Here is a 27,952-nt window from a genome sequence, read left to right as displayed (position 1 = left end):
CTTCCCCCTGTATAGTACTAACATTGGAAAAATAAAGTTTAAAGTAAAGTAATAAAGAACAGACCAACCCCAAAAATGGCTAGTAAGCTGATAAGTGGTGAAATGATGAATAAAATAAAATATTTATCACCCCCTTCAGAGAGAACGGGCTAGACGCAGGCACCTGGGCTGTTGTGTCAGGGGTCGCCACTCCCACAGTCACCACCAAGTTCCACTATGTAGCCAAGATGGTCCTCTTCCCTGGCACTGTGAAGACTGGTGGGCTTTGGACTGGTGATGCTGTGTTGCTGCGGCTCAACACTCCTCTCCTGGGGCCAGATACTCCCGTGGGTCTGAGACATAACACACAACCAATATGTGTTCCTAATGGTCCTCCTGCCAGTAACGCCCATTGTGTGGTGGCTGGATGGACCCACTCTGAGCACGGTAAGGTTTAGAAAGTTAGGAATAATATTTTTCTTCATTTACTTACTTGGTGAATATATCTTTATTGATCCCATATAATCTCTGAAATATAAGCTATGATTAATGTTTAGTACTATTTATTTATTAATAATATTCACTTATTTTAATTGTTTTTACTATCTTTGCATTTCTTTCTCATTGAAAACAAATATAAAAATAATTTTTATAAGTCAATAAAGAAATTAAAACAAATGGAAAATACCAAATAACATAGTATTAAATTTACCAAAATGAAGTAAATGTTACACTAATTTATACCATCTTACCTCAGGAAACATTAGGGTGTTTAGTTGTAAGGTGAAACAAGCTGGTGTTCCTAATCTTCATGAGATCCTTGTTCTGTTTATACTAAGTTAATTCTTCACATTACATTATTTCAAATCAGTCTTACTGTAAATATTGTGTTGAGTCATTAGGTTTATTTGTGCCTAAATTATCACAAGTAACAACACATATATGATAATGGTTGCCCCTGGTGTTGGAGGAGGCCAGCCCTCAGGCCATGAATTTGTTTATAGTGTAGAACTTGTATGACCCAGTGTTAAGGAATAATCCAAGAAGACTGAGCAAATCACAAACTGCACTGGCTAACCATTACCCCGGAACACGATCCACAAATCGATTAACATCCTGGTTCCTAATTTCTGCTGGGTAGACAGAGACAAATGGCATAAAAAAACTTTTCCATCTTATAATATGGTGATTGACCTATGAGACACCCTGTACTATACATATCTCAAACGGTTTTTTGCCGTCATAAATAAAGTGTTGGTTGCTTGCAGGGGTGGACGGCGTGAATCAGTTTCTTCACTATGTGCCCGTGCCCACCCTGGACCTTGATGCCTGTAACACCACCCACTACCCAGGCCGTCTCAATCATGCCCATACATGCATTGGCTTCACTGATGCCCAACATGCCCCCTGCCATGTGAGTATGATTGCCTTATACAGTATACGGTATTGATCACAGCATACCTCCTATCATGTGAGTATATTTGCCATAAAAGTATACTCAGTAGAGAAAGTTGGATAAAGGTTGTGTAAAAGAGAATGAAGAAAGAATGTGTATGTATTATAGCAAACAGTGAAGGAATAATGTGGATATCTTTACTTCTGCTCCCTCAATATTGTAACTGGATGAAGCTAAAAGGTAAAGAAAGAGATCATTTACTGTATGTATAATGTTTTAGCCTGTGTATAAGTTTAGTGTTGATGTGTTGGTTGAGGTAATGAAGGCAAGACTAAAGGTGAACAACACTGAAAGAATTTACCAAATGAAACTTTTTTATTTAGATTTTTTAGTTGTCATGACAGCTTAAGTTTTAATATTATTTGCCTCAGACATTTAATACTTGTGATTATTTCAAGCAATTAAAATAAAAAAATCAATGTATTTTTAAGTTTTTTTGGAAAGATAATTTTTATATACAGTACAGTTACAGTGTACTGTAATTATATGTGAAGAATTTTAAGGAATTTGAGTCATAAATTTTATATTAGTAAATTTTTTTTTAACATTTTAGATAATTTTTCAATATTTGTGAAGATTTTTATGAAATCTGGGTCAGAAATTTTTTATTTGTGAAGAGAAAAATAGACTTTTGAATTGGTTTCAGTATTTGTGAAGATTTTTCAGAAATTTGAGTTGTGGTAACCATGGGTGTTTTTATCACAGGGGGACGAGGGCAGCCCACTCATGTGTCGTAGTGAGACGGGGGCGTGGCGGCTTGAGGGTCTCCTCACACACCATGCCAGGTGTGGCCGAGCGAGACACCCGGCAGTGTTCACGGCTCTCCACGCCCTCCAACCCTGGCTCAGTAACACCATAGGTACTCCATATGTGCCCAGCTTTGTCACTACCACCACCACCACCACAACCACAACCACAACAACCACATCTACAACGACCACACCGACCACCACTACTACCACCACTAATCCCCCAGTCCAGCAGTTTGCCACAGTCAACAATACCACAGCCATCAAAGAGGCCTTGCCACCTGTGTCCTCGCCCGGCAATGCTCCACTATAGCGACTACTGGGGCTCTAGTAAGACTTGTGAAAGGTGCCATACGTGCTATGAACGTGCTATAATATGTGCTAAAACCATTAATTACATGAGGATTTAAAAGCTACAAATTGTTATTATCCATTACTGTGATCATAATATACTGTAGCTGTATCTAGTGACTTACTGGACATTATTGATAAGTGTACACCGAGCCACCCATAGACCAGGTGGTAGCCAGTGTGAGACAAGACAAGTAGTGCCTTGGGGTAATATGTTGTGATGTGTGAGCTGCCTTGAATAAACTGACCCACACAAGGTGCCATGTTGGGATCTCAACTCTCACTGGTGCTGCCTGAGTGAAGCATCAAAATTTTAAACAATACAGTGGCAAGATGTATGTGCAGTTCAAAGCTGTAAAATTATGATGCTGAAGGTGTGTTGAAAGTGAATTTTTTTACAAGAGTTTTGTAGTGCAATTGATTTGGAAATTACTGAGAAAAGAAAAATCTTGAAATGTGAGTTGCTTGATACAAACAGTGAGGGGAGAGCAACATTGATGGTGAGAAGCTACAGCTGCAGCCTCCTCCAGTGTTAACCAAATACAACACTTCAAGCGAAATAACATTATCACATTTTCTACCGAGAGAAAAAGTGAGCTTATTGTCATACACGGACCAAACTAACGCATTTATGAAGCTGAACTATCATGAGTGAGATTGTGATGATGATTATGTTGTTGTGGCCATGTGATTGACAGGTTGTGTGTGTGTCTGGGAGTGTGAGCTTAAGGCTGTGAGTCGTGATGGCCGATATCACTCCAGGATAGCATTATATATATATACACATGTTTTTATATATATAGCACTCGGCCTTAAGACCCAGAAACCGCCAATCACGTTATACATTCATAACACGGGTATGAAGCAGTCACTAGCGTACTGTAGAATAGGTTACAGGGGCCATCCATGCCAGGGTGCAGGACCACTGAGAACTAGCATGCAGGGTGTGAAGGAGAACCTTCTTATACTTAGATGGTTAGTGACCTTATGATGGCTGGCTGGGCTGATATGTGTGAAGACATCTTAACAGGTGTACGAGACGTAGTACCGCTTTCTAACTAAAAGCTGCTAAGATGTGAAGGTTGAGTCTCAGCTGTGAGGTAGAGTTTAAGGAAATCATTTAGGGTTGAGAATACAGTATGTGAACCTCCTGCCAGTACAGTATTCTGAATCTTGTATTCAACTTTACCTGAGTCAAGGTACAGAGATGCAACAGTATGAATCGAGACATTGAGGTCAGACGTAGGAAAACGTAAGGCGTGTTGATGATGATAGTGATAATGATGGTGTCAGCCCAGTAGTCCAGGTCACACAGTGTTCTCATATGATGAACATGCTAGAAAAATAAGAGACATTTGATAGGTACTGTATAGAAGCCATGAATCATGATACAAATTTAAATTAGCAAAGTCAGTTATGTGTTTTGACACTATACCTACAACTTACCTTAGACACAGTGATTGAGGGGATCTTGATTCACAGGTAAATTAAGCACATCAAGGTGTAACATATTTTGAGCTTATCCACTGTTTGGTAAAATTAAAAAAAAAAAATCGGCAATGAGATCGGATTTTTTTTGTAATAGTATTTGTTTACTCCCAAGAGATCTGTTGTGTGTGTGTGTGTGTGTACACGATCTACATATATGACAGGCAAATATTTTATTATTTCATAAATTGACAAAAATGTCAAGTCCCCAAAATACTGTTGGTGCTAAACTTGTTGTATGCAAAGTAATGGTTAATTAATTATTTGACTTCAAAGTGAAATTACATTTCCTGGCCTCCTGATTAGGTAAAAGACAAAGGATGTAATTCAGTGCCTTCCAATTGGCTGAAAAAGTGTGATATACTGTAGTATTATTGACTCCTTTAATTGGCTCAGAAAGAAGGTAGAGTATATTCAACTCTTATGATTGGCTGGGAAAGAGAGTCTTATCATAATACCGCCTCCTGATTGGTGTTCTTGGAGGGTCTTGTGCATCCTCCTATGGTCAAGATGGACCTGTTGTCTTTGGTTGTTTACAGCTCATATATATTCCCATAGTTTACACATAAGACAATTGCCCATAAAGACACTGCTATTGAAACTCTCACTCCAGCTGTACGTACGTGAGATTTCTTGTATTTTTTTCTACTGTATATTATGAAACCATATTGTGTGCTCATACTGTACATAAACTTGTATAAAGTGTCATTACTCTTAATATTATCATTTATATTATATTTCTTTTATCTTTCTTTATTAGGTATATTTTCTTAAGCATCTACTATGACACACACATATATATATACTGTATATATATATATATATATATATATATATATATATATATATATATATATATATATATATATATATATATATATATATATATATATATATATATATATATATATATATATATATATATATATATATATATATATATATATATATATATATATATATATATATATATATATATATATATATATATATATATATATATATATATATATATATTAAATATATGTATATATAAATATATATATGTATATATATATATATATATATATATATATATAACACATATATATATATATATATATATATATATATATATATATATATATATATATATATATATATATATATATATATATATATATATATATATATATATATATATATATATATATATATATACATAAATATATATAAAATATATATATATATATATATAAATATATATATATATATAAATATATATATAAATATATATATATATATATATATATATATATATATATATATATATTTATATATTATATATATGATCAACACCTCAACCAGGATTGAACCTGACTACCCATGACTGTGACAGGAATGCTAGCGTTCCTGGTCACAGTCATGAGGCGAATCCTGAATCCTGTTGAGAAGTCAGGTGTGATTTTATCAAGAATATATATATATATATATATATATATATATATATATATATATATATATATATATATATATATATATATATATATATATATATATATATATATATATATATATATATATATATATATATATATATATTATACCTGTATATATATTCCCTCCCCTGCTCCCCTCTCTCTCTCTCCCCTCTCTCCCTCCTAAAGTATGTGATATTAATTAGCTAGCAACAGGTCCTAATGATATCTAGCACAAAGAGCTCAAGTTAGCATAGGATATTGGACTATATTGTATCATACTGTTGGTCCCAGTAACATAATTTGACAGTCTTTTGTTATTTCCATCATTTATCACGCTCTTGTATCATTCCTCTCCATTATTACACCTGTTTGATTATTCCCTCTATTTATCTTTTCTTTACCTGTTATGAATAATTGTTATGTCTTGTTTTTATTGATAATTTATTAATCAGTTTTTATGAATATATTTGAGATAGGTTTTAAAATTTATTTGGGGGATAAGTTTTAGCAAGTGGTTATAATGTATTGTTTTTGCCATGGCTTTATTAAGACTGTAAATTATTATACTGTAGCTCTCAAAATATCCAACATGGTATTGAATATTTTTTTTATTTATGAATATTTGGATAGTTATTATAGGTTATCAAAAGTCTAGTTCATTAATACAAGTGTATACCGTACTGTACTAACCAGATGACAGCGATCAACACGAGACAAACGATACTGTTCTGTATTTCCCGTTAGGATCTTTTTTACTCTTATGGGGCCGTGTCAGGTTATTGTGTGTGTGTGTGTGTGTGTGTGTGTGTGTGTGTGTGTGTGTGTGTGTGCGTGTGCGCGTGTTCTTCTTCACACATACACACAACCACAAAACTCTGAACCCCTAACTTTACCCATTAACAAAATCAAGTCCTGACACCACCTCTAACTTAACCAGGCTATTAACCTTGTAAAATGAGTTAAAAAAATAGTAAACATTCTTCAAGTTATGTTCAGATTTATTATGCTATATATACACGACTACCACCACCATCATCACTACCACCATCACCACCACCATTACTACCATCCCCAGACCAGATAAGTGTATTCTCATTACTGCTCTTACCACTCAATCACTTTTTTTTTGACAGTAAACTACATTAATTCCCTCAATAATTCCCTCATTTGATTATACGGCCAATTCTTACTGTCAGTTTGTGTTCGGGTAATACATGGTCAAGCGGATTTGTTGTTGCGACTGACCCAATCTGCTGTATGGTTTGTTGACATATCTCAAAGGAATTTCTCACTTAGTGTCTTATTAAAAATGTGATAGATCATCCAATACCTGCCAGATATATTTAACCCAAGGCCGCATCCTCGTAGGTTCCTAAGTTCATTTTTCCCGAGAGAGTAAAAATAATAATAAATAAGGTGTCAAAAATATGCCGATGCTATAAATAACAAGATTATTTCACCTGTCTTCATTTAGAGGGAAAAATAAACAAATGAATCTTTGAGTATTAAGGTTTAGGAATCTTCGTGATGTCCAGGATGTGTCAACGCGTTGAGATTTAGTCCAACTTCTTAGAACATTACTTTGACCTATCATAACACAAACCAGTTGCTCCTCTGTGTGTGTGTGTGTGCGCATTGTGGCCAAAGGTGTGTGTGTGTGTGTGTGTGTGTGTGTGTGTGTGTGTGTGTGTGTGTGTGTCCACCTTCTACCCCACAGTATAGGACCCTGTAGTGTAAGGTGCCATGTAAAACATAGTCATACAAAATAAAACCTTTGTACTGTATGTCATGTGAGTATTATTGTCCCTTTGTCTTACTTGTTGTATACTGTTTAGTGTTCAGGACCTGTATAAAGTGTTCAGGATCCTTATATATATATATATATATATATATATATATATATATATATATATATATATATATATATATATATATATATATATATATGTGTGTGTGTGTGTGTGCGCATGTGTATATTTATGTGTCTGTGTGTGTGTGTGTGTGTGCATATCTGTATGTGTATTTATCTGTGTAGTATACATATATGTGTCTATATTTGTGTGTGTGTGTGCGTGTATGATGACTCGCTAGAACATGACTCATCTCATACGAGTGTTGACTGAAGGGACACAAGTTTACCCACAGCTAAGATTCACTGACACGACCGTATGTAAATATGTTGACGTCATCTTGTAGTTTGGCTGCGATGGTGTTAAAGGAACTATTCTTACTGTAACATCTTAACCAATGTATAAACGACTGTATCTATCTATCTGTAATTAATTTTCTATATTTTTATTTTTATATTCTGTATTTATCCATTTTTCGAACCTGCTACTGTACTTTGTGTAATTTCTTAGCAACCCTAAGAGTTAAATCAATATGTTGCCGGACTTTAGATAAATACTTTCGTTTTAAACACCTATCTTATGAAATTCGTAGATTCGTGAAATAAAACGAATTAGGAATATGGATTTATTTATGAAAAATAAGATACTTTGTGGATGAGAAGGTTGTGTGAGAGACTGTAACAAGAGTTAAGACCTCAAACTACCATAACCTGTGATGTTGATAGTTTAGTGACGTAAGTTACGCTGGTCAGCCGTCAGTCAGTCTCTCGGCCGCAGCGGTGAGTGGCGGATGTTATCAAGACCAGTTTATTTTGTTGTCAGTGTTATGGTAATTACTGTGAAGATTAACCGTTGTGTTTGACGTTTAAGTGAGGTAAGTTAATAAAAAATTTTTAACCATCTGTGCTGCGTAAAATCGGTGGGAAAATAAGAAATGGAAATGACTCCAAACGTCTGGCGATTTGAAATTAATCGTCTTGTTTATAAATAAGTTAAATGTTTTGTTGTTATTGTTTTTATTAGTTTTTCTTGTAATTGTCTTTGTTTCCTTGGCACTACAGTATATAGTTCTATACTCTTGCACTTGTTACTCTAAATAACTATGTTCTAGGTACTCTAAATAGCTCTGTACATTAAACAACAACTATTAAAAATTACTGAAAGAGGTTGTAATGTTTTGCCGTGGTTTTTTTTAATACAAGGGGTAACAGCTCAAGATTGAAGAAACCGAAGGTCCAGAAAACTGCGAGGGCAAATTTTTCGTAGTGAGAGTTGTGAACTCTTGGAACAATCTGTTAAGTGTGTTGTGACGGCACCGAGTGTGAGCTCTTTCAAGACCAGACTTGACCAACACTGGAGCAGGTTCAGGAGCTGGTGCATGCCCAGCACTTGCCAACAATGCGTAACAGAGAAGTGACCGATCGCCAAAGCGGCTAACGAGCCGATCAGTGGTGAAGAGGATAAAAAAGTTCTTTAAAACGTATCTCGGTTAACCCTTGAAGGAGTTGCGTGGTTTAGTACACACGCTATTCATTCTATTTTATGCAGAGAGAGAGAGAGAGGTAAATGAGAAACACGGATAAATCAAGAGAGAGAAAAGAAATAATAATGAACATCATTTTATCTACATAACCACAAACACCCATTATCATTATTGCCAAGACAACCCGGAATGAGGACCCTCATCTGAGTCTGGTCAGGTCTGCTTATCATACATAACGTTAACTCAATCCTGGATAAACTAACAACACCGAATGCAACCACAACACACCACAACATCCTGTATAACCTCTTAATGCAAATATTCTACAGATTTAGTAATGGAATGATGAAGTAGTTTCAAATTATTTCTTATTCGTTTTTCCTTAGCCATAACATAATCCAGTTTTAATGTACGTATTCTGTACCGTATATGGCAAGTGTGATGCTTTTATGTTGTTGTTGACCCGGAAGATTACTATAATCAAGGGGATTTAATAAACTGGAGGCGGCATGACATCATATCCTTGAAGCTACCGCCCGGTCGGCCCCGCCATCCTTGTTGACGAAACTTCCCTATACACGGTGCTGCGGCTCCCAAATTTTGCTCAATTATACCATCCTGTTCAGCAATTAGATGTAGATGTACCCAGAGAGACAGAAGAGGTTCTATAACATTCCATCAGTAAGTATTGAAGTTGTAATTAATTTAATCAATCAAAATTGGATAAATAAGTAATATTACTGGTCGTATGTTTAACTTTGGGGCTGCTGTTGCTCCTTATCATGGGTGTTCACAGATACATTCATATAAAAGTATGATAAAATAGAAGTTATTTTCGAGTATAGAATGAACTGTAATATAACTTAGTGTTATGACCGAATTATTAATCACTAAAATTATCATAGGGTTGACCTTAAGCATTAAAAAATTACGAAAATAATTCATGTAATGTCATTAATCCCGTTAATCTAGGAATGGCCACTACTAGCTGTCTGCCATGATGGCGACTTGCTCATAACATTAGCAGCGTAATTTCAATGGTTAAATAAACTGCAGGCAGTTCTTATCAGTTCCAAAGAAGAGGTGAAGAATAGGAAAAGTAGAGAAGTGAAGATGAAAAATGATGTGAGTACACACTGGGTGAGATAAACATAAGATTAAACCTTGATACTTTGACATATTCAAGCATACCATAGACTACAAAATCTACTCAGCTGGGTATTAGTGAACCAGTAGGATTCTTTACTAGCTGGTGGTGATGCTGGTTTTGCTTTCCACGGTATTAATCACACACCATTGCCATCGCACTGTACTGGGAATTGGGAACCTGAAATGTTGCTTGGTATCAACCATAGCACTTGCGTACCAGAGGAATGCGTTCTAAAGAACCGGGAAAATTAACCCGGTGTTTCCAAACTGAGACAGCATGTCAGTAATAAGGTGATGGCGCCATTAATAGTAATAATAATATTAACAAAAACAATAATAATAATAATAATAATGTGGAACTATTAGGGTTAGGTTATGAATCGTGTGTGTGTGCGTGTGTGTGTGTACCGCCAGGTGAGGCTGGAGGGTGGAGGCGGCGGCAGTCCCACAGTGTCTTGGTGAGGATCAAGTCGTACCAGTAGGCTAGATGAACCTTAACACGCTCGTTAATTAGTTCTGTTCGCCCTCGTCATACCCAAGCAGGTTAGTTAGTGTGTGTGTGTGTAATAATAATTAACGGTTTATTGGGATAACATGACAGCCAGAAGGCTGAGAATATACAGTAAACAGATAAGTAACATATGGTGAAATTGGGGAGTGGGTCACTTGACTGACAAAAGCTTCCAGGACAAAAAGATAAAAAGTATAGTCATCATATAGATTGACTACATCTGGTGCTGTGGAAGCATCCCCCAGCTGGGGGGTGGGACGCTGTAAGCCCCCACAAGATTTTTTGAGATCGTACCTATATCATGAGCATTTTGAAGCCATGCGCACTTAATATTAGGAAATAATATGAAGTCAATAGTAAATACTTTTTGCTATAAAAAATGCATGAGTACAATACTGCACTAAAGAAAAAGTTTTGGAATTTTATGGTGAAAAGGGGGTCCGGACCCCCTGGATCCGCCCTTGGGGAGCTGGTCTTGTAAACAGTCTTGTGACTTGATATTGGCGCCAACAAAGTCCTCCTTACGGTTTGGTTGGCCCACACAACAGCTGCAGATATTTTAGCACATCCACCACGTGGTCCGGGTAGGTCCTTCAGCTCACATAGGGTGTTCCACCTGGATGGAGTAGGGAGTCTTCATTTATCTCCTGATATAGTTTGGAGTCTTTTGGGGTTTATCCTGTGTTGGTGGTGGTGAGTGTACGGCGGGCCCTGGGCGTGTGAGGTGCGGGTCAGGTCACCATTGACCGCTGAGCACTGACTGTCACTCTCTAACATTTGTTTCTTTCGAGTTGAGTGTGTGTGTGTGCGTGTATACGATTGCTGGGAGGCCAATGAGTGCAGCTTGACACTAGTTGAACATACTTTTACCTGTACTGTAAACGTAAATTAGCAGGTTAATTAGCTTGAAGTCCAGTACATTTCTACCAGTTTCATACCAACATCATTATAGGTCAGATAATTTATGTTAGCTTAAGAGTGAAGAGTGATGGATATATGAGCGATAGGGGTTGGGTGTAAATGGGACTGTCCATTATGGGCCAATAAGCCCGCTGCAGTTTCCTCCATTTTTATGTTTTTATGTAACCGAGCAACAGCTTCAACGGAGGGCGGTGTTGACAGTCTCAGTCGGGAGAAAGTGTACTGTACTAATATGTACTGAATCTAAACTCTCTTATTCTAAACTGTACCCTAAATGCATTCGACCAAGCTGCCAATCCATGCCCAGTAGTGTATTGACCTTTGAGTTGACATGGTGGCAATATGTCGTCTCTCTCTCTCTCTCTCTCGATATGTTATGTAGTGTTATTGAAAATAAATCCTTATTGCTAGCCTAGTTAAATGCACACGCCCTGTTACGTCTATAACCTATACTATACATCATCCACAAGACATAAATATTTACATCTACTCTGCTATATATAAAGGCTATGTCATTAAGATCAGGAACAACGCTTTTGTCACCCGATGATTGACAGCTCTGATGTTAACCTAGCCTAATCTAACATAACCAAACTAAGTTAAACCCAATCTAACCTACCCTAACCTAACTAAATGCAACCTAACCAAACCTAACCTAACGCTAACCTCACGAAATCAAGCCTAACCTAATGCAAACCTCATCAAACCTACCCTCTTGCTAACCTCACCAAACCTAACCAAACGCTAACCTAACCTGACCAAACCAAGCCCACCGACCATGGTTTTATCGACTTATTCATTCTCAACACGGCCACCCACAGTCTTGGTCACCCACAGATTACCGAGTCATGACATTTAACGTGGATTATGACATATCATCCTCTCTCTCTATCTCTCGCTCTCCTTCTATCTAGCTCTTTCTCTCTCAATCTCTCGCTCTCTTTCTATCTATCTCTTTCTCACTCTGTCTCACTCGGTCACTCGCTCATTCTCAGTCAGGGCCGGATTCAGGAGTGGGCAGCTGCCCAGGGGCCTCCACAATCTGGGGACCTCCACATATTACAATTTGTACACTCAATAAATAAACAGTTAATTAAAAATTTCTCAATGTTCTAATTTCCTCAATATAACTGCATATGGCTTCAAAATTCTCCAAAGAAGTGTTCAAATTTCAAAATTTTCCCGGGGGGCTTACAGCGCCCCCCCGGAACTCCCAGATGTTTAGGCTCGCTTCACTCGCCACCCCACCCTCTTGGGTAGTTATAATGAGGGGGCCTCCACAAAGAGGCTGCCCATGGGCCTCCACAGGTCTAAATCCGGCACTGTTCTCAGTGTCTTTCTCTCTAGCTCTGTATTTCGTGTGTTTGACTGTCTGTGTGTCTCATTCGTCTGGTATTTTTCTTGTTCATATCGGTTGTATTCCTCTTACAAGTATAATGACAACTCATCCTCCAACTCACTCTCCAAGTCATACTCCAAGTCAACTTGCTCTTCAAGAAGTCGTACTCCAACACCTACTCCAACTCATTCTTAGTATACGCTTTTGGAGGTTCTTCATCTTGTTACGATCAAGGTCTATAGAATATTAGAAGTCTGCTCACTCATCAAAGAAAACGGAACTTCTTGGAACTCTTGACGTCATTAGCACCCCCCCCCCAACCCCTCCCGCCCACTCTATAGAGACCTTGGTTACGTGTCGACAGTCCCTCTTGAATGTGACTTCCATAGGCTGGGAAGAGGAACTGTCCTTAACTATTTAATCTATGGTGAGGGTCACTAACATTGTGGTGTTCGTGGGTTCAGTAATGTTATCGGGTTTCCTAAAGGTCTTGGTGTGGGGGGAGAGGGAGGTCTTGTTATTAATGATCCTCCAACACTCCTGTCCATCTTAGGCGTCTTTTGTACTTAAGGGCCCTTTTTTCTTATTATTTGGGCATATTTTATACTTACAGACCCCTTGTTCTTGGGGCCTATTTTGTACTAACGGTCCCTTTCCTCTTCCTTGAACTCTCTGAACAAAACTCATGAAAAGCCTATTGTAATTATAATGCATTTAGGTGATATTTCGTGTTAATTTGGGATAGGAGGATAAGATGATGGTTAGGATGGAATGGGTTGGGTTAGGTTCGAGTTTGACGATGGTGTCACTGTGGGTCGGGATTTAAGGGTTGAGTGTCCTATCTCTCGTCTCCAGCCTTAATAAACTGCTATTCAGTATTTGTGTCTGGCGTGTTGTCGTCACTGAGTTATGTGGATGGCATTAACGTTTGTAGATTGGGTCTCGTTGGGTTTTTTTTTCTCTTCGGTTCTGTTTGTCTGTTGACTTGATTCGTGTATATGTTAATGTTTTCTCCCCCTTGTGTTTCGTTGTCTTTCGCTCGCTTTTTCTTCACACACACACACACACACACACACACACACATTCTGCCGGCTTTAAGGTCAGGGTGAAAATGATAAAGTCGAGTCTAAACATTCTAATGGTTGTGTTTTGTTACTAGTACTCAACTACTACTGCTGGTACTACTACTGCTACTCTGCTACTACTGCTACTTTTTTTTCTTCAAATATGGCCTCCAGCCTCCCCCAATAGCCACACCTTCGCCACCATTTAATTACCTTAATATTAAATATCCTAATACATAAGTAGCTATCCTATCTGTGTTAAATTAGTTGAGCCGCTGATCTGTGCGGCATTCAGTGACAGTAGCCTCATAGTCAATATCTGCAGCAGTTGTCGGAGTTGGGGCAGAAGCTCTCGTTCCCCTGAGGCAGAGCAAAGCCGACCGAAGGAGAGAGAAAGACAGTCGACATCTCATCCAGGCTGTAACATAACTTCTGGGCTGCTGCTTCTGTTCGGAGATCACCTCCGCGAGTCTGGCGTAGAAACATCTTGCACTTGGTCCCATCCCACCAGAGGTTGTGAACACTAGAGGAGTGAAGCTGCCTTGATCAACGTTTTGAATTCTCTCCCCATATGCCCTTCTCTTGTCGTTCTCGTTCCTCCTATGTGCAGCATCGAGAGCTAGGTTACGGTGACATGCGGCCATGGGATAAAAAATCCCACACGGGCTTTCGTTAGATGTGTTTGAAGTCCTGTGTTGGAAGATCTCACCATCCAATGGAAGGAGGGTCGGTTCTACCATGACATCCCGGCAGATTTCCTTCAACATATTTGCTGTGAGATCCCTTACCTCGTCATGCCTCATGCATATGAAGCCCCCCTTCTTGCACACCAAGGCGTGATCGCCATCATAGGAAGAGCCACACACGCATTGGGAGGGCAAACTTTCTACTGGCCGACCGTACCTTAGAGCAATGGCATCTGTAAATTCTTGTTTATTAAGACTGAAACCATTTGCCCTTATCGGTAACGTAGTTAGCCAGTTCGAGGCTCCCACCTCCTGCACTATAGCTACTTTTTTTTTCAAATTTTCTGGTACCTGCAACAACAGTTGCTGCAACTTATCATTTTGGCAGTGCTGTCGATCTGTCGTAATGGACCTACGAATCTTATTTACTTCACTGGTATCCACTTCCCCTGTTGCATTCTGGACTATTATGTGGTCAGTGAGGGCTGCCGTGAGCTTAAGTGAATTTTGATGTTCAGTGGCAGCAATCTCCTCTGGATTTGTTAGTCCCATCCCTCCCAGTCTTGATGGAAGTGCAAGAAGTGCTTTTTCTGCTGGGGTTAAGTCAGGGTGTTTCACTAATTTAAGAATGAAATTGACACTGATAACTTCTTCCAGAGGGTGGAGGAGGGGTCCGATATCAGGGATAGTACGCATCAGGTAGTTCCAACGATGCTTGACTCCATGGGTGAATGCAGCAAAGGCCGCATGTGGCTCTGTGTTAGCAATCTCAGACAGAGCTTGGATTTCACTAACCCACTCATTCACCTTTCCCGCCACGTACTCGGTCTTGAAGTCCGCAGTGCCAATTACTGCGCCTAGATGTCTTTGGCCGTCCTTAGTTATTTTGACCTCACTTCCGCCAAAAACCTCCAATGCCCGTTCATAATGTTTTGGCTTCACGATGAGGAAGGACTTGCTGGCGTTTGGGTGGTACCCTATTTGTGGACTTCGCGATGTTATCAGGTCCCACCACTTTTTGATGCCCTCCACTTTTCCTGCTCCTGTAAGGTCATCAGCATACGCCACTTGTTTGACCTCAGTTGTTTCAAATTTTGTTTCTTGTTGGAGCACTGATAGGCCAATTGCATACATTGCCATTGCAACAGGGTCCCCCTGTGTTGTTCCCTCGGTTGACTGTAAGATAGTATCACCTCTTAGAGCCTTGTTGTTTACTATATAGAGGTCTGATGGATTCCTATACGAATTTTCAACATACATTGCAAAGCTTGGACACTTGATCTTGATGTTGTACTACTACTACTACTACTACTACTACTGCTGTTGCTATACTACTGCTGGTACTACTACTATTACTGTTATAACTACTGCTGCTACTACCACCATATTACTACTACTGTTACTTTTGCTGCTGCTGCTACTATACTATCCCTACTGCTATTATCATTATTGTTATTATTATTTTATTTGGTATGATTAATTATTTTCATTATTATTATTATTATTATTATTATTGTTATTATTATTATTTAATCACCTTAGACTTTCCCCTGGACCACCCTAACGCTACCTGGAGGTTAGGTTTGGTTAGCATTATGTTAGGTTAGCGTTAGTGTGGTTTAATCTTGAGGTGAAATTAACTGGGGGGAGGTGTGTGTACAGGTGAACTAAACTAGGGTGTTTAATCTTCAGGTAATCATTCTTATTTCTATACAGACTCGGTCAGAATACATAATGGAAACATCGGACTCAACACGTTTCCTTCTCTGGTTGGAAAGTAGAAATTCAGGTTATATCCGACTCTCTGTCTGTCCTACCGTTTGACGACCCATTAATCTTCTTGTGTTTTTTTTTTATTTGTGTTTTGTGGTATTGTTTTTATAGGGTGTGTTTGTGTGCTATCTCTGGTGTATATATGGAAAGGTCTCTCTCTCTCTCTCTCTCTCTCTCTCTCTACGGCCGTTATGGTTAAATTGAAGGCAGAGGTAAAGCAATTTTCAGAGAGAGAGAGAGAGAGAGAATGGTGACCCCTCAAGTGTGTAGTGATGAGATAGTGACCCCTCAAGTGTATGGTGATGAGGATGGTGAACCCGAGAAGAATGATGGTGAAAGTAAGGTGTTGTGATAGAGGTCGTCACCATTTTTCGTCTTTTTGTCTTAAATTTTTTTTTTGCCTCATCAAGGATGGTGGCGGGTTAGGCTTAGGTTAGAGACCTCGTAGAGTGAGTGTGTGTGTGTGTGTGTGTGTGTGTGTGTGTGTGGACCTAAAATATTAACATCATACACCAACTATGTATACCTGTTTATATATCTACACATATCTTCATCGTGGTCCATACACACAAATTCCTTCATAAACTACTAAAGTCATTAACCACGTCCTGTACCTTTAACTAGACCCAAACATTAGACAACAAATATCACAAGTACACAAGTTAGTTATTCCTGTATATATCTCCTGGACACACCTGAGGTACTGTATTTAAATGACTGTTTATATAAGATGTGGTTGAAGGTCGCTTAGTCGCCAAGTCCTTCAGTTGGAGGCACCTGATTGGTCACCACACGAGACAGTATAACGTACCGTACATCTTCGTGGGTAATAAACTTATGACGTGTGTTATTGACGTAGTAGTGTGTGTGTGTGTGTGTGTGTGTGTGTGTGTGTGTGCGGATGGGGGGTGTGCAGAGTATATAATGATAGTTATTAAGATGGCCTTCTTTTTGACTCGCTTAACTTAACCATTAGCAACGCAGTCCGCCTATCTATCTATCTATCTATCTATCTATCTATCTATCTATCTCAAACAACAGGAAAAGATCTTGTTGAAAAAAATAGTAAACTAAATTGTGGAGTTAGTGTTATGATTTAATACATCTTTACTTATTGTTACTTTACAGAATGTTTTGTTGGGATAATAAAGTAAAGTAAAGTAAAATAAACTCAAGCTGTAAGTGACAAAACATAATACTTAAAATTAGTATAGTTAGTAATAAAATAATGTTTAAAAAAAGAAAACGATACTACACGGACATTTTGTAGGGGTAACTATGACCAATGTCCCGACGCTCTAGTAATGTTAGGACACTACAATCTTTGACTTGAAATTTAATTGTCTTCCAAATTATCTCTCCTCGAGTTTCTATAATAATGTATTTTATATATTTATGCTTATAATGTATTTTATTGAGCATGTCTCATCCTGATCCATCTATACACAGAGAATTCTATCATATATATATTTTTTTCTTCGTTGTTGGACGAGTGTATTACTGGCCTTGTTATGCGCTTAAAGACCTTAGTTGTTGAAGCGTAGTAATAACATTATAACAAAAACACGCCATGCCTGTATATAGTAATCCAGACTGTATACGAGGTTTAAAATGTATCCGTGTACCTTTACCTATACTGCTATATATGTACAGTATACTATATATGTCTCTATGTTAATATATCATTATCATCAACGTCTCATACCTTAAATAAATGAACTGTTGATATCATTGTACTGGTGGTGAAGTGTTGCCACCTTTCACACACTTACACTAACCAACGAAATATAAGAATCATATCTAACTTAATCTTATCTATTGAGTTACAAGGGTTTGGTAATACTGAAATGGGAAATACGTGACCGGCCGATCTACGTCACACACTTGTTCACATTATGATTACAAACTATGTCCATTACGATCACCACCATCACTATCACCACCAACATTACACCATCACCACTCCACCTCCACCACATCATCATCACACCCTCCAACATCACACTACTGTCATCATACCACCACCATCAAGGTCTCTCGTACTGACCAAGGCGTCTCATTACAAGCGAAAGACAGACATAGAGACACAGGTGATTATGGTATCGTTCTCTTGGTTGTATACGATTATTTAGCCCAACTGAGTACAACGAAAGTGTGAGTTATCGTACTCAAGGGGTTAAGGTATAGTACTCAAGGGGTTAAGGTATAGTACTCCAGGGGTTAAGGTATAGTACTCCAGGGGTTAAGGTATGGTACTCAAGGGGTTAAGGTATAGTACTCAAGGGGTTAAGGTATAGTACTCAAGGGGTTAAGGTATAGTACTCAAGGGGTTAAGGTATAGTACTCAAGGGGTTAAGGAATAGTACTCAAGGGGTTAAGGTATAGTACTCCAGGGGTTAAGGTATAGTACTCCAGGGGTTAAGGTATAGTACTCAAGGGGTTAAGGTATAGTACTCAAGGGGTTAAGGTATAGTACTCAAGGGGTTAAGGTATAGTACTCAAGGGGTTAAGGTATAGTACTCAAGGGGTTAAGGTATAGTACTCAAGGGGTTAAGGAATAGTACTCAAGGGGTTAAGGTATAGTACTCCAGGGGTTAAGGTATAGTACTCCAGGGGTTAAGGTATAGTACTCAAGGGGTTAAGGTATAGTACTCAAGGGGTTAAGGTATAGTACTCAAGGGGTTAAGGTATAGTACTCAAGGGGTTAAGGTATAGTACTCAAGGGGTTAAGGTATAGTACTCAAGGGGTTAAGGAATAGTACTCAAGGGGTTAAGGTATAGTACTCCAGGGGTTAAGGTATAGTACTCCAGGGGTTAAGGTATAGTACTCAAGGGGTTAAGGGGTTACTCAGGTATAGTACTCAAGGGGTTAGGTATAGTACTCAGGGGTTAAAGGTATAGTTAAGGTTAAGGGGTACTCAAGGGGTTAGGTATAGTACTCCAGGGGTTAAGGTATAGTACTCAAGGGGTTAAGGTATAGTACTCAAGGGGTTAAGGTATAGTACTCAAGGGGTTAAGGTATAGTACTCAAGGGGTTAAGGTATAGTACTCAAGGGGTTAAGGTATAGTACTCAAGGGGTTAAGGAATAGTACTCAAGGGGTTAAGGTATAGTACTCCAGGGGTTAAGGTATAGTACTCCAGGGGTTAAGGTATAGTACTCAAGGGGTTAAGGTATAGTACTCAAGGGGTTAAGGTATAGTACTCAAGGGGTTAAGGTATAGTACTCAAGGGGTTAAGGTATAGTACTCAAGGGGTTAAGGTATAGTACTCAAGGGGTTAAGGAATAGTACTCAAGGGGTTAAGGTATAGTACTCCAGGGGTTAAGGTATAGTACTCCAGGGGTTAAGGTATAGTACTCAAGGGGTTAAGGTATAGTACTCAAGGGGTTAAGGTATAGTACTCAAGGGGTTAAGGTATAGTACTCAAGGGGTTAAGGTATAGTACTCAAGGGGTTAAGGTATAGTACTCAAGGGGTTAAGGAATAGTACTCAAGGGGTTAAGGTATAGTACTCCAGGGGTTAAGGTATAGTACTCCAGGGGTTAAGGTATAGTACTCAAGGGGTTAAGGTATAGTACTCAAGGGGTTAAGGTATAGTACTCAAGGGGTTAAGGTATATAGTACTCAAGGGGTTAAGGTATAGTACTCCAGGGGTTAGGTATAGTACTCAGGGTTAGTACTCAAGGAAGTCGTACTCAAGGGTTCAAATCTTTCTACGCATAGAGGTAGCCGGGTAGGCTTGGCCAAGTAGGTGTTGCCGGGTTGGTGGCATGGCCAGGTAAGGTGTGCCGGGTTGGATGGCCAGGTAAGGTTTGGCCAGAGTGAGAGATGGCCAGGTAAGGTGTGGCCGGGTTGGATGGCCAGGTAGGGATGTGGCCAGGTAAGGTGTTGCCGGGTTGGGTGGCCAGGTAAGGTTTGGCCAGGTAGAGTGGCCAGGTAAAGTGTGGCCGGGTTGGATGGCCAGGTAAGTGTGGCCAGGTTGGGTGGCAGGTAGGGATGGCCAGGTAGGTGTGGCCGGGTTGGGGGTGTGGGTGGGATGGCCAGGTAATGGGTGTGTGGCCAGGTTGGGTGGCCAAAGTAAGGTTTAGCCAGGTAGGATGGCCAGGTGGTGTTGGTTGTGGTCAGGTAGGTTTGGCCAGGTAGGGTGGCCAGGTAAGGTGTGGCCGGGTTGGGTGGCCAAGTAAGGTTTGGCCAGGTAGGGTGGCCAGGTAAGGTGTGGCCGGGTTGGGTGGCCAAGTAAGGTTTGGCCAGGTAGGGTGGCCAGGTAAGGTGTTGCCGGGTTGGGTGGTCAGGTAAGGTTTGGCCAGGTAGGGTGGCCAGGTAAGGTGTGGCCGGACAGGTGGTCAGACTGTTAGTATTCAAGAGGTGGCCAGTTACTTCACCAGCCATGATAGTGCCTCGCCAAGAACTGTGTGTACGTGTTGTAGCTGATGTGTGTACGTGTTCTAGCTGATGTGTGTACGTGTTATAGCTGATGTGTGTACTTGTTATAGCTGACGTGTGTACGTGTTATAGCTGACATGTGTACGTGTTATAGCTGATGTGTGTACGTGTTATAGCTGATGTATGAACATGTTATAGCTGATGTGTGTACTTGTTATAGCTGACGTGTGTACGTGTTATAGCTGATTTTGTGTAGAGCATAGAATGTGTACGTGTAGAGTGTGTACGTGTAGTATGTGTGTGTATAGATCATAGTGTGTGAGTGTTCCTGAAGCCAAATATGCATAAAAAAACAGTCGTTGTTGTTGTTGTTGTTGTGTCCCGTAGCAGTGATGTGTTCCGTGTGATGTTGACCGTAAATACTGATGGCGTCCTGTAATGGAGACTGTCCTTGTAGCGTCCATGAGCGAGAACCACTACTGCAAGGTCGAGAGGTGCCAGTTGACCTCTCTTAGTTGGTTAGGTTACGTTATAAAAGATAAGGTTAAGCTAGGTTAGGTTATAAAGGATTATGTTAAATTAGGCTACTTTAGGTTAGGTTATAAAGGATTATGTTAAATTAGGCTACTTTAGGTTAGGTTATAAAGGATTATGTTAAATTAGGCTACTTTAGGTTAGGTTATAAAGGATTATGTTAAATTAGGCTACTTTAGGTTAGGTTATAAAGGATTGTGTTAAATTAGACTACCTTAGGTTAGGTTATAAAGGATTATGTTAAATTAGGCTACTTTAGGTTAGGTTATAAAGGATTATGTTAAACTAGGCTACTTTAGGTTAGGTTAGGTTATATTTAATCCAATTTCAGATCAATTATACTCCAGGTACACGCTGACACAATGGAAGTTTATAACCAAAACGAATAACTTATTGAGACAACCGACAGCTTGTTCTCCGTTTCGTCTCCTAAAACTAACAGTTTGGCCTCTGTTTCTTATCCTAGGATTAACATTCTGGTCTGTTTCGTCTCCTAGGATTAACTATGACCTTGTGGAGGGAGAGGGAGAGAGTGGGGGGTTAGGGGAGGGAGAGGGAGATGTTCGTACGTGCTATAGAGTAGTAACAATATTTCCTCCTGTCTCTATGCCTCTCTCTCTCTCTCTGCACATCTTTTTGTGTCTGTCTGTCTGTCTGTCTGTCTGTCTCCCTCTGTAAGAAAGAAGGACACATCATCACTATCACCTCCTTCTCCTCCTCCAACCTCCTCACCTTGTCCTCCGACCTAAACCTTCATATCATCCTTGTGATGGTAGACTGTTATCACTGGTAGATAACAGACCTGCAGGCTAGTAGAATACCCACACCAGGTCCGGGGCATTGCAGGCTTGGGGGGGATAACACAACCAAGGTCACTCACTAATGTTGATTGTTATCGTCAAGATCACAAAAAATAATAATCTGTGTTATCGTCTATCTTGTTATTTTAGTGACTTATAATTCACCTTAAGATCACAAACTTACTCGTTAAAGGAGGTCTGATTTATTTATTACACACACACACACACACACACACACACACACACACACACACACACAAGAACAACCCAGTCCCAACCATTGTAAAAATTATCAACACCTAATTATTATATATGATATTTGTATCACTTATGTTACTTGTATATCATTTGTAAATCAAGAGACCCATTCCCCAATTATGTAATTGTATATTTTCAGCCTTCCGGCTGCCATGCTCTTTCAAAAAACCGTTAATTAATTATTATTATTATTATTATTATTATTATTATTATTATTATTATTATTATTATTATTACACTTCATCCTTGGCCACCGAAGGGTCAAGACGTACCTGGCGCTCCTCTGGCAGCAGCCAGGTCAACTGCTATGTTGGTCCATACCAACTCCCTCCCCTGAACCCCTCCCCCCCACCGGAATATCTACAAGTTCTCTCCAGAAGTTACAATTTTATTTAGGAAAGGAATGGAACCAGTGTTAAACAGAGGTGAACAGTGGTGAACAGTGCTTAAGTCAGTGAGAACAACTCAACAGTAACAGTCGTACCCAAGTAAACCTTCACACAGTGAGGTCCCAGGTACCGAGTGATAACGGCCCGTGAGACCCAACAACAACCAGCGATGTGTTAATCCGTCCTCGACAGGGAGGCCTGGGACCACACCTCACTTGTATAACACCATCTGTGAGGGAATTACTACACCACGTGAGGTCCCTCATAACACCATCTGTGAGGGAATTACTACACCACGTGAGGTCCCTCATAACACCATCTGTGAGGGAATTACTACACCACGTGAGGTCCCTCATAACACCATCTGTGAGGGAATTACTACACCACGTGAGGTCCCTCATAACACCATCTGTGAGGGAATTACTACACCACGTGATGCCCTCATAACACCATCTGTGAGGAATTACTACACCACGTGATGCCCCTCATAACACCATCTGTGAGGAATTACTACACCATGTGAGGTCCTCATAACACCATCTGTGAGGGAATTACTACACCCCCTCATAACACCATCACTGTGGCCCCCTACACCATGTGAGGTCCCTCATAACACCATCTGTGAGGGAATTACTACACCATGTGAGGTCCCTCATAACACCATCTGTGAGGGAATTACTACACCATGTGAGGGTCCCTCATAACACCATCTGTGAGGGAATTACTACACCACGTGAGGTCCCTCATAACACCATCTGTGAGGGAATTACTACACCACGTGAGGTCCCTCATAACACCATCTGTGAGGGAACTACTACACCACGTGATGCCCCTCCTAACACCATCTGTGAGGGATTAAGTACACTACGTGTTTGCTGTTCAACACCTCAGCTCACATGATCTACGTGACCTCCACTGTTAATATTAATCTGTATGTTCACTGTATGTTCCTTTACCTTTCTCAGATGAAGGCTTTTGTTAAACCACCAATGCCAATGTATGTAATAAGTCATTTATGTCCAATGTATATTTCAGAACCTTTTTAATAAACTGTAAATTATTAATATTATTATTATTATTATTATTATTATTATCATTATTATTATTACACTCAATGGCATAAAAACCTTTCAGCTTATCAATATTATTTTAGAAGTATTTTAATCGTCCTTCATGCTGCAGAACAGTGGAGGTCCGTCCGTGTGTGTGTGTGTGTGTGTTGTTCCCCCGTCGTTCGTTTGGCAAGATTGACGACATTTTGTTATTATTATTGTTATTGTTGTTGTTTTTTTGTGTTTATTATTTGTATTAATTAGGAAGGAGGAGGAGGAAGGGAGTGTATTGATTAGGGAGGAGGAAGGGAGTGTATTAATTAGGGAGGAGGAAGGGAGCACATGACTGAGGTAGGGAGACTGGTCAGGGTTGTACTGTACCTGATTGGAATATTTCATACACTGACTGCCTGTTACTTTGTTGTGTGTGTCTGTCTGTAAGGAAGAGAAGATGAAGAAAATGGGGGAAAACACAAAGGGAGAGAGAGAGAGAGAGAGAATGTATGTAATAAAACAAGAAATTCTACACCTTAAAATTATTCTACACACACCCATTCTACTCATTCATTCTTCACTTGAACTATTAACACGTTTGAATTGTTTCCCAGTATCTCTGTATACTGTGTCTGGTGGTGTAGTGGATTACCTTGTGTGTGTGTGTCGTGGAAGTGGGTCAGCCTCACTCGTTTATGTCCTCAAGGTCATCTGCCCTTCTCTAGTCTGCCACCACACTTGGCTAATCCGGCAGTCACGGGGTTAGCTTACCCAACCTTCCTCCCTCTCTCCCTTCTTTCCGCCCTCCCTCAGTCTTTCCCCCTCTTATGTTCCTTCCGCTATTCCTCCCTTCTTCTTTCCCCTTTCCTTCCCTCCCTTCCTACTTCCCTTCCCTCCATCCATTTATCTCTCCTTTCTCCCCCCCCTCCCTCCTTCCCCTCACATGATTTGCCATAGCGGTCATTTTTGTGGTCAAGGTGTCTACCTCCTTCACTCGAGGGAGGCAAAACTGAGCCCTCAGCAGCCTGTAGGATGGTTAGCGTGGGGGGGCTCAAATAGGGTGTTTGAGTGTGACGTAACAGCTGTATAGAGGAGTTGCGACGATAGTGTTTGACGGAGGGTCACCGTCCCTGCCTCAAGGGGGGCACCAGAGCCACACATACACAACACTCAATAATTTTTACGACGGGCGACGATATTGCCTATAAACAAATACCCGAGGAAGGATAATCCCTTGACAGTCTTCCCACATTATACCGAAGGCCACAAGGACGAGAGATCTGACATGTGATCAGGATACCTGGGCCATGATTCTAGCCTTGACACGGTAGGGAAAGGGTTGTTACGACCATATCATGGGACCACAATTGCCAGTTTTGGCACGTTTTAGGATGCCAGGGCCATGTAAAGAAACCATAATTCTGACGTTTTGTAGTTTGTTAGAGCCATAGGTACACTTACCACGGAACGATAACTTCTTCAGCACATGTAGATATTGTTTACAAACATAGTTATACTCTAGATAGGAGAGAGAGAGAGAGAGAGAGACCTGCATGGGAGTTTCAGCCTTGAGTGAGGGTGCAGGAAGAGCGAGAATCGGGATGGTGGTGTGTGGGGGGATGACAGTGCCAGAAAAGTGGGTGAGGGGGAGGAGGGGGGATGCCAGGGCCAGGGCGAGTAGGACTTTCTTCCCCCGCCCCGGTAGTGTGGGGATCCTCCAGTGCTCAGTGTGTCTTGAGACGTGTGGTGTATGGCGTGGACCTTTGGCAGCGTCTCTTCGTGTACTGCAGAGAGGTGTGTGTGTGTGTGTGTGTCTGTGTGTGTGTGTGTGTGTGTGTGTGTGTGTGTGTGTGTTTGTGTCATATTATGTGTTTGTATTTTATGTGTATGTTTGTGTCATGTGTTTGTACTGTGTGTGTGTTTTGTGTAATAGCACATGTCTGTATTGTGTGTTTGTGTTTAGATATGTGTGTTTTCCTGTGGATGTGTGTGTTTTTATCATAATATGTACGTATCTTTCATTGTTGGTGTAATTTTCCTTGATTGTGCGCACGTATGTCCCTGTACATGTGTGTGTGTGTGTGTTATTTTGTGTACATTATATAGATTCATGTTATTATTTACTATGTCAAATTATATTTATATCCTTCCCTCCCGTTAACCATCCTTCCCTCCCACTAACCATCCTTCCCTCCCACTAACCATCCTTCCCTCCCACTAACCATCCTTCCCTCCCGTCCCTAACCATCCTTCCTCCCACTAACCATCCTTCCTTCCCGCTAACCATTCTTCCCTCCCGTTAACCATCCTTCCTCCCGTTAACCATCCTTCCCTCCCACTAACCATCCTTCCTCCCACTAACCATCCTTCTCTCCCACTAACCATCCTTCCCTCCCACTAACCATCCTTCCTCCACTAACCATCCTTCCTTCCCCTAACCATCCTTCCTCCCGTTAACCATCCTTCCTTCCCACTAACCATCCTTCTCTCCCACTAACCATCCTTCCTCCTAATCCTTCCCTCCGTTAACCATCCTTCCTCCCGTTAACCATCCTTCCCTCCCACTAACCATCCTTCCCTCCCACTAACCATCCTTCCCCTCCCACTAACCATCCTTCCCTCCCGTTAACCATCCTTCCCTCCCACTAACCATCCTTCCCTCCCACTAACCATCCTTCCCTCCCGTTAACCATCCTTCCCTCCCACTAACCATCCTTCCTTCCCACTAACCATCCTTCCCTCCCGTTAACCATCCTTCCCTCCCACCTTGTTACAGCTGACCATACTAACCACCACTTTCACCTCCCTTGGTTTGGTTAGTGTAGGGTTACGACACAACACACCATATGCCTTAAGCTGTATACAATGTAACTAAGTGTATGGGAAGCTGTACCAGGTGGCGTCACGTGAAGGCCATTGGTTTAACTCATTATATAACTCAGGTTTGTTGTCTTGTCATCTAGGTTAGGGTAATTAGTGTAGTTTGTAATTAAGACGGCAATTAATGACCATTAGTAATTGTTAAAGGTTCTTTGAGTAATTTTTTTCTCTTGTGCTAAGTTGGAGAATATAACTTACTGGTTAATTTAACGTAAAGCAGATAATTTATATTTAACTTATAACTTGAAATTAACACTAAATCAGAACTAATTACATGTACTAACTAACATCAGAGAAAATTAACAATATGTGTCTTTTGTTGGGGATTGTCTGTTACTATAGTGGCCTAACTAGTGGTTATATTATGTCTCGCCTCCAATATGTTGGTGGTAATATTTTGTTAGTTATGCTTTAAGAATGAATGAATGAATGTTTCCTGTTATTTGTGAAGTTTATTATGATAATGTTGTAAATGTTTATGGTGAACATGTATATAAACATTATCCATCAGAAGAATATTGTCATTTCAAGGACTAGTCAGTGGTGGTGGTGGTGGGCGGTCATAGGTTACTAACTCCTCCACGTTGTACTGGAGAAAAAAAACTAGTCCGTCTCATCTTCAGTATTTTTTGCTGGTGTTGATCCGCGCTGGACCTTAAAACTCCCGCATTCATTCCTACTTCCCTTTAGGCTTCAATATTACCAGGTGTGAGTGAAATTAGGAAAAGATTGAGGGGTAGTGGTAGCGAGGGTTTTGTGTGTGTGTGTTGCAACTGGTCGGTGAAAGTTACGGCTTCCATCTTTATCACTTTTTCTCTTTACCCTTATCATTTATTTATCTTTACAATAAACTTCTCATTCCTGTGATAAGCCTTGAGTGTAAACTGAATTAGTACTTATATAAACTATCACCCCACAATAGCAACGATTATTTGTTTCAGTTATTTTTTTTTACGATTTCTAAAGAATTAGATGAGAAATTATGTTGTGTTGTATATAATGGAAGGCTTTAACATACACCTGGGTAGATGAGACGATTAATTATATTATTATCCTTGGCTTGACTACCTGGTGTATGGCAACTGTATGACGTCATGGCCTCCATTACAGATCCTTGTCCAGATCAAGTTTTATCTTTTCGTTTGCCTGTGCAGGACTGAGCAGTGTCGAGAGGTTGGCAACACTGTTTCTTGTGCAACATTTACACTCAAAATAAAGTATGCAGACACATACCTACTTGTGTATCGTTTCAGAATAATAACATACGTGTGTGTGTGTGAGTGTGCCTATGTAACAAGAATTTATTATTATTATTATTATTATTATTATTATTATTATTATCCCCACAGGCCACGAGCTACCAGCGTCAGTCATCAGCCTGCAGCCTTTGTCATTACCAGCGTG

The 27,952-nt window shown here is 40.0% G+C and overlaps 1 protein-coding gene across 10 annotated transcripts in view; it reads left to right on the top strand.

Moving 5' to 3' along the window:
* LOC121856612 overlaps positions 1-4,807 on the top strand; it is a 119,129-nt gene extending 114,322 nt beyond the window's left edge. For all 10 annotated transcript variants that reach the window (XM_042352251.1, XM_042352256.1, XM_042352252.1 and 7 more), the window contains 3 exons: positions 140-426; positions 1,248-1,393; positions 2,141-4,807. In XM_042352251.1, the coding sequence (XP_042208185.1) occupies positions 140-426; positions 1,248-1,393; positions 2,141-2,497 (790 nt within the window). In that variant the 3' untranslated portion in view covers positions 2,498-4,807. The remainder of the gene's footprint in view (positions 1-139; positions 427-1,247; positions 1,394-2,140) is intronic.
* Positions 4,808-27,952: the final 23,145 nt, after the last annotated feature.

This window comes from Homarus americanus, unplaced genomic scaffold, assembly GCF_018991925.1.
Source record: "Homarus americanus isolate GMGI-L3 unplaced genomic scaffold, GMGI_Hamer_2.0 scaffold26591, whole genome shotgun sequence".
NCBI lineage: Eukaryota > Metazoa > Arthropoda > Malacostraca > Decapoda > Nephropidae > Homarus > Homarus americanus.
This window is presented reverse-complemented; position numbering and strand designations above follow the sequence as displayed.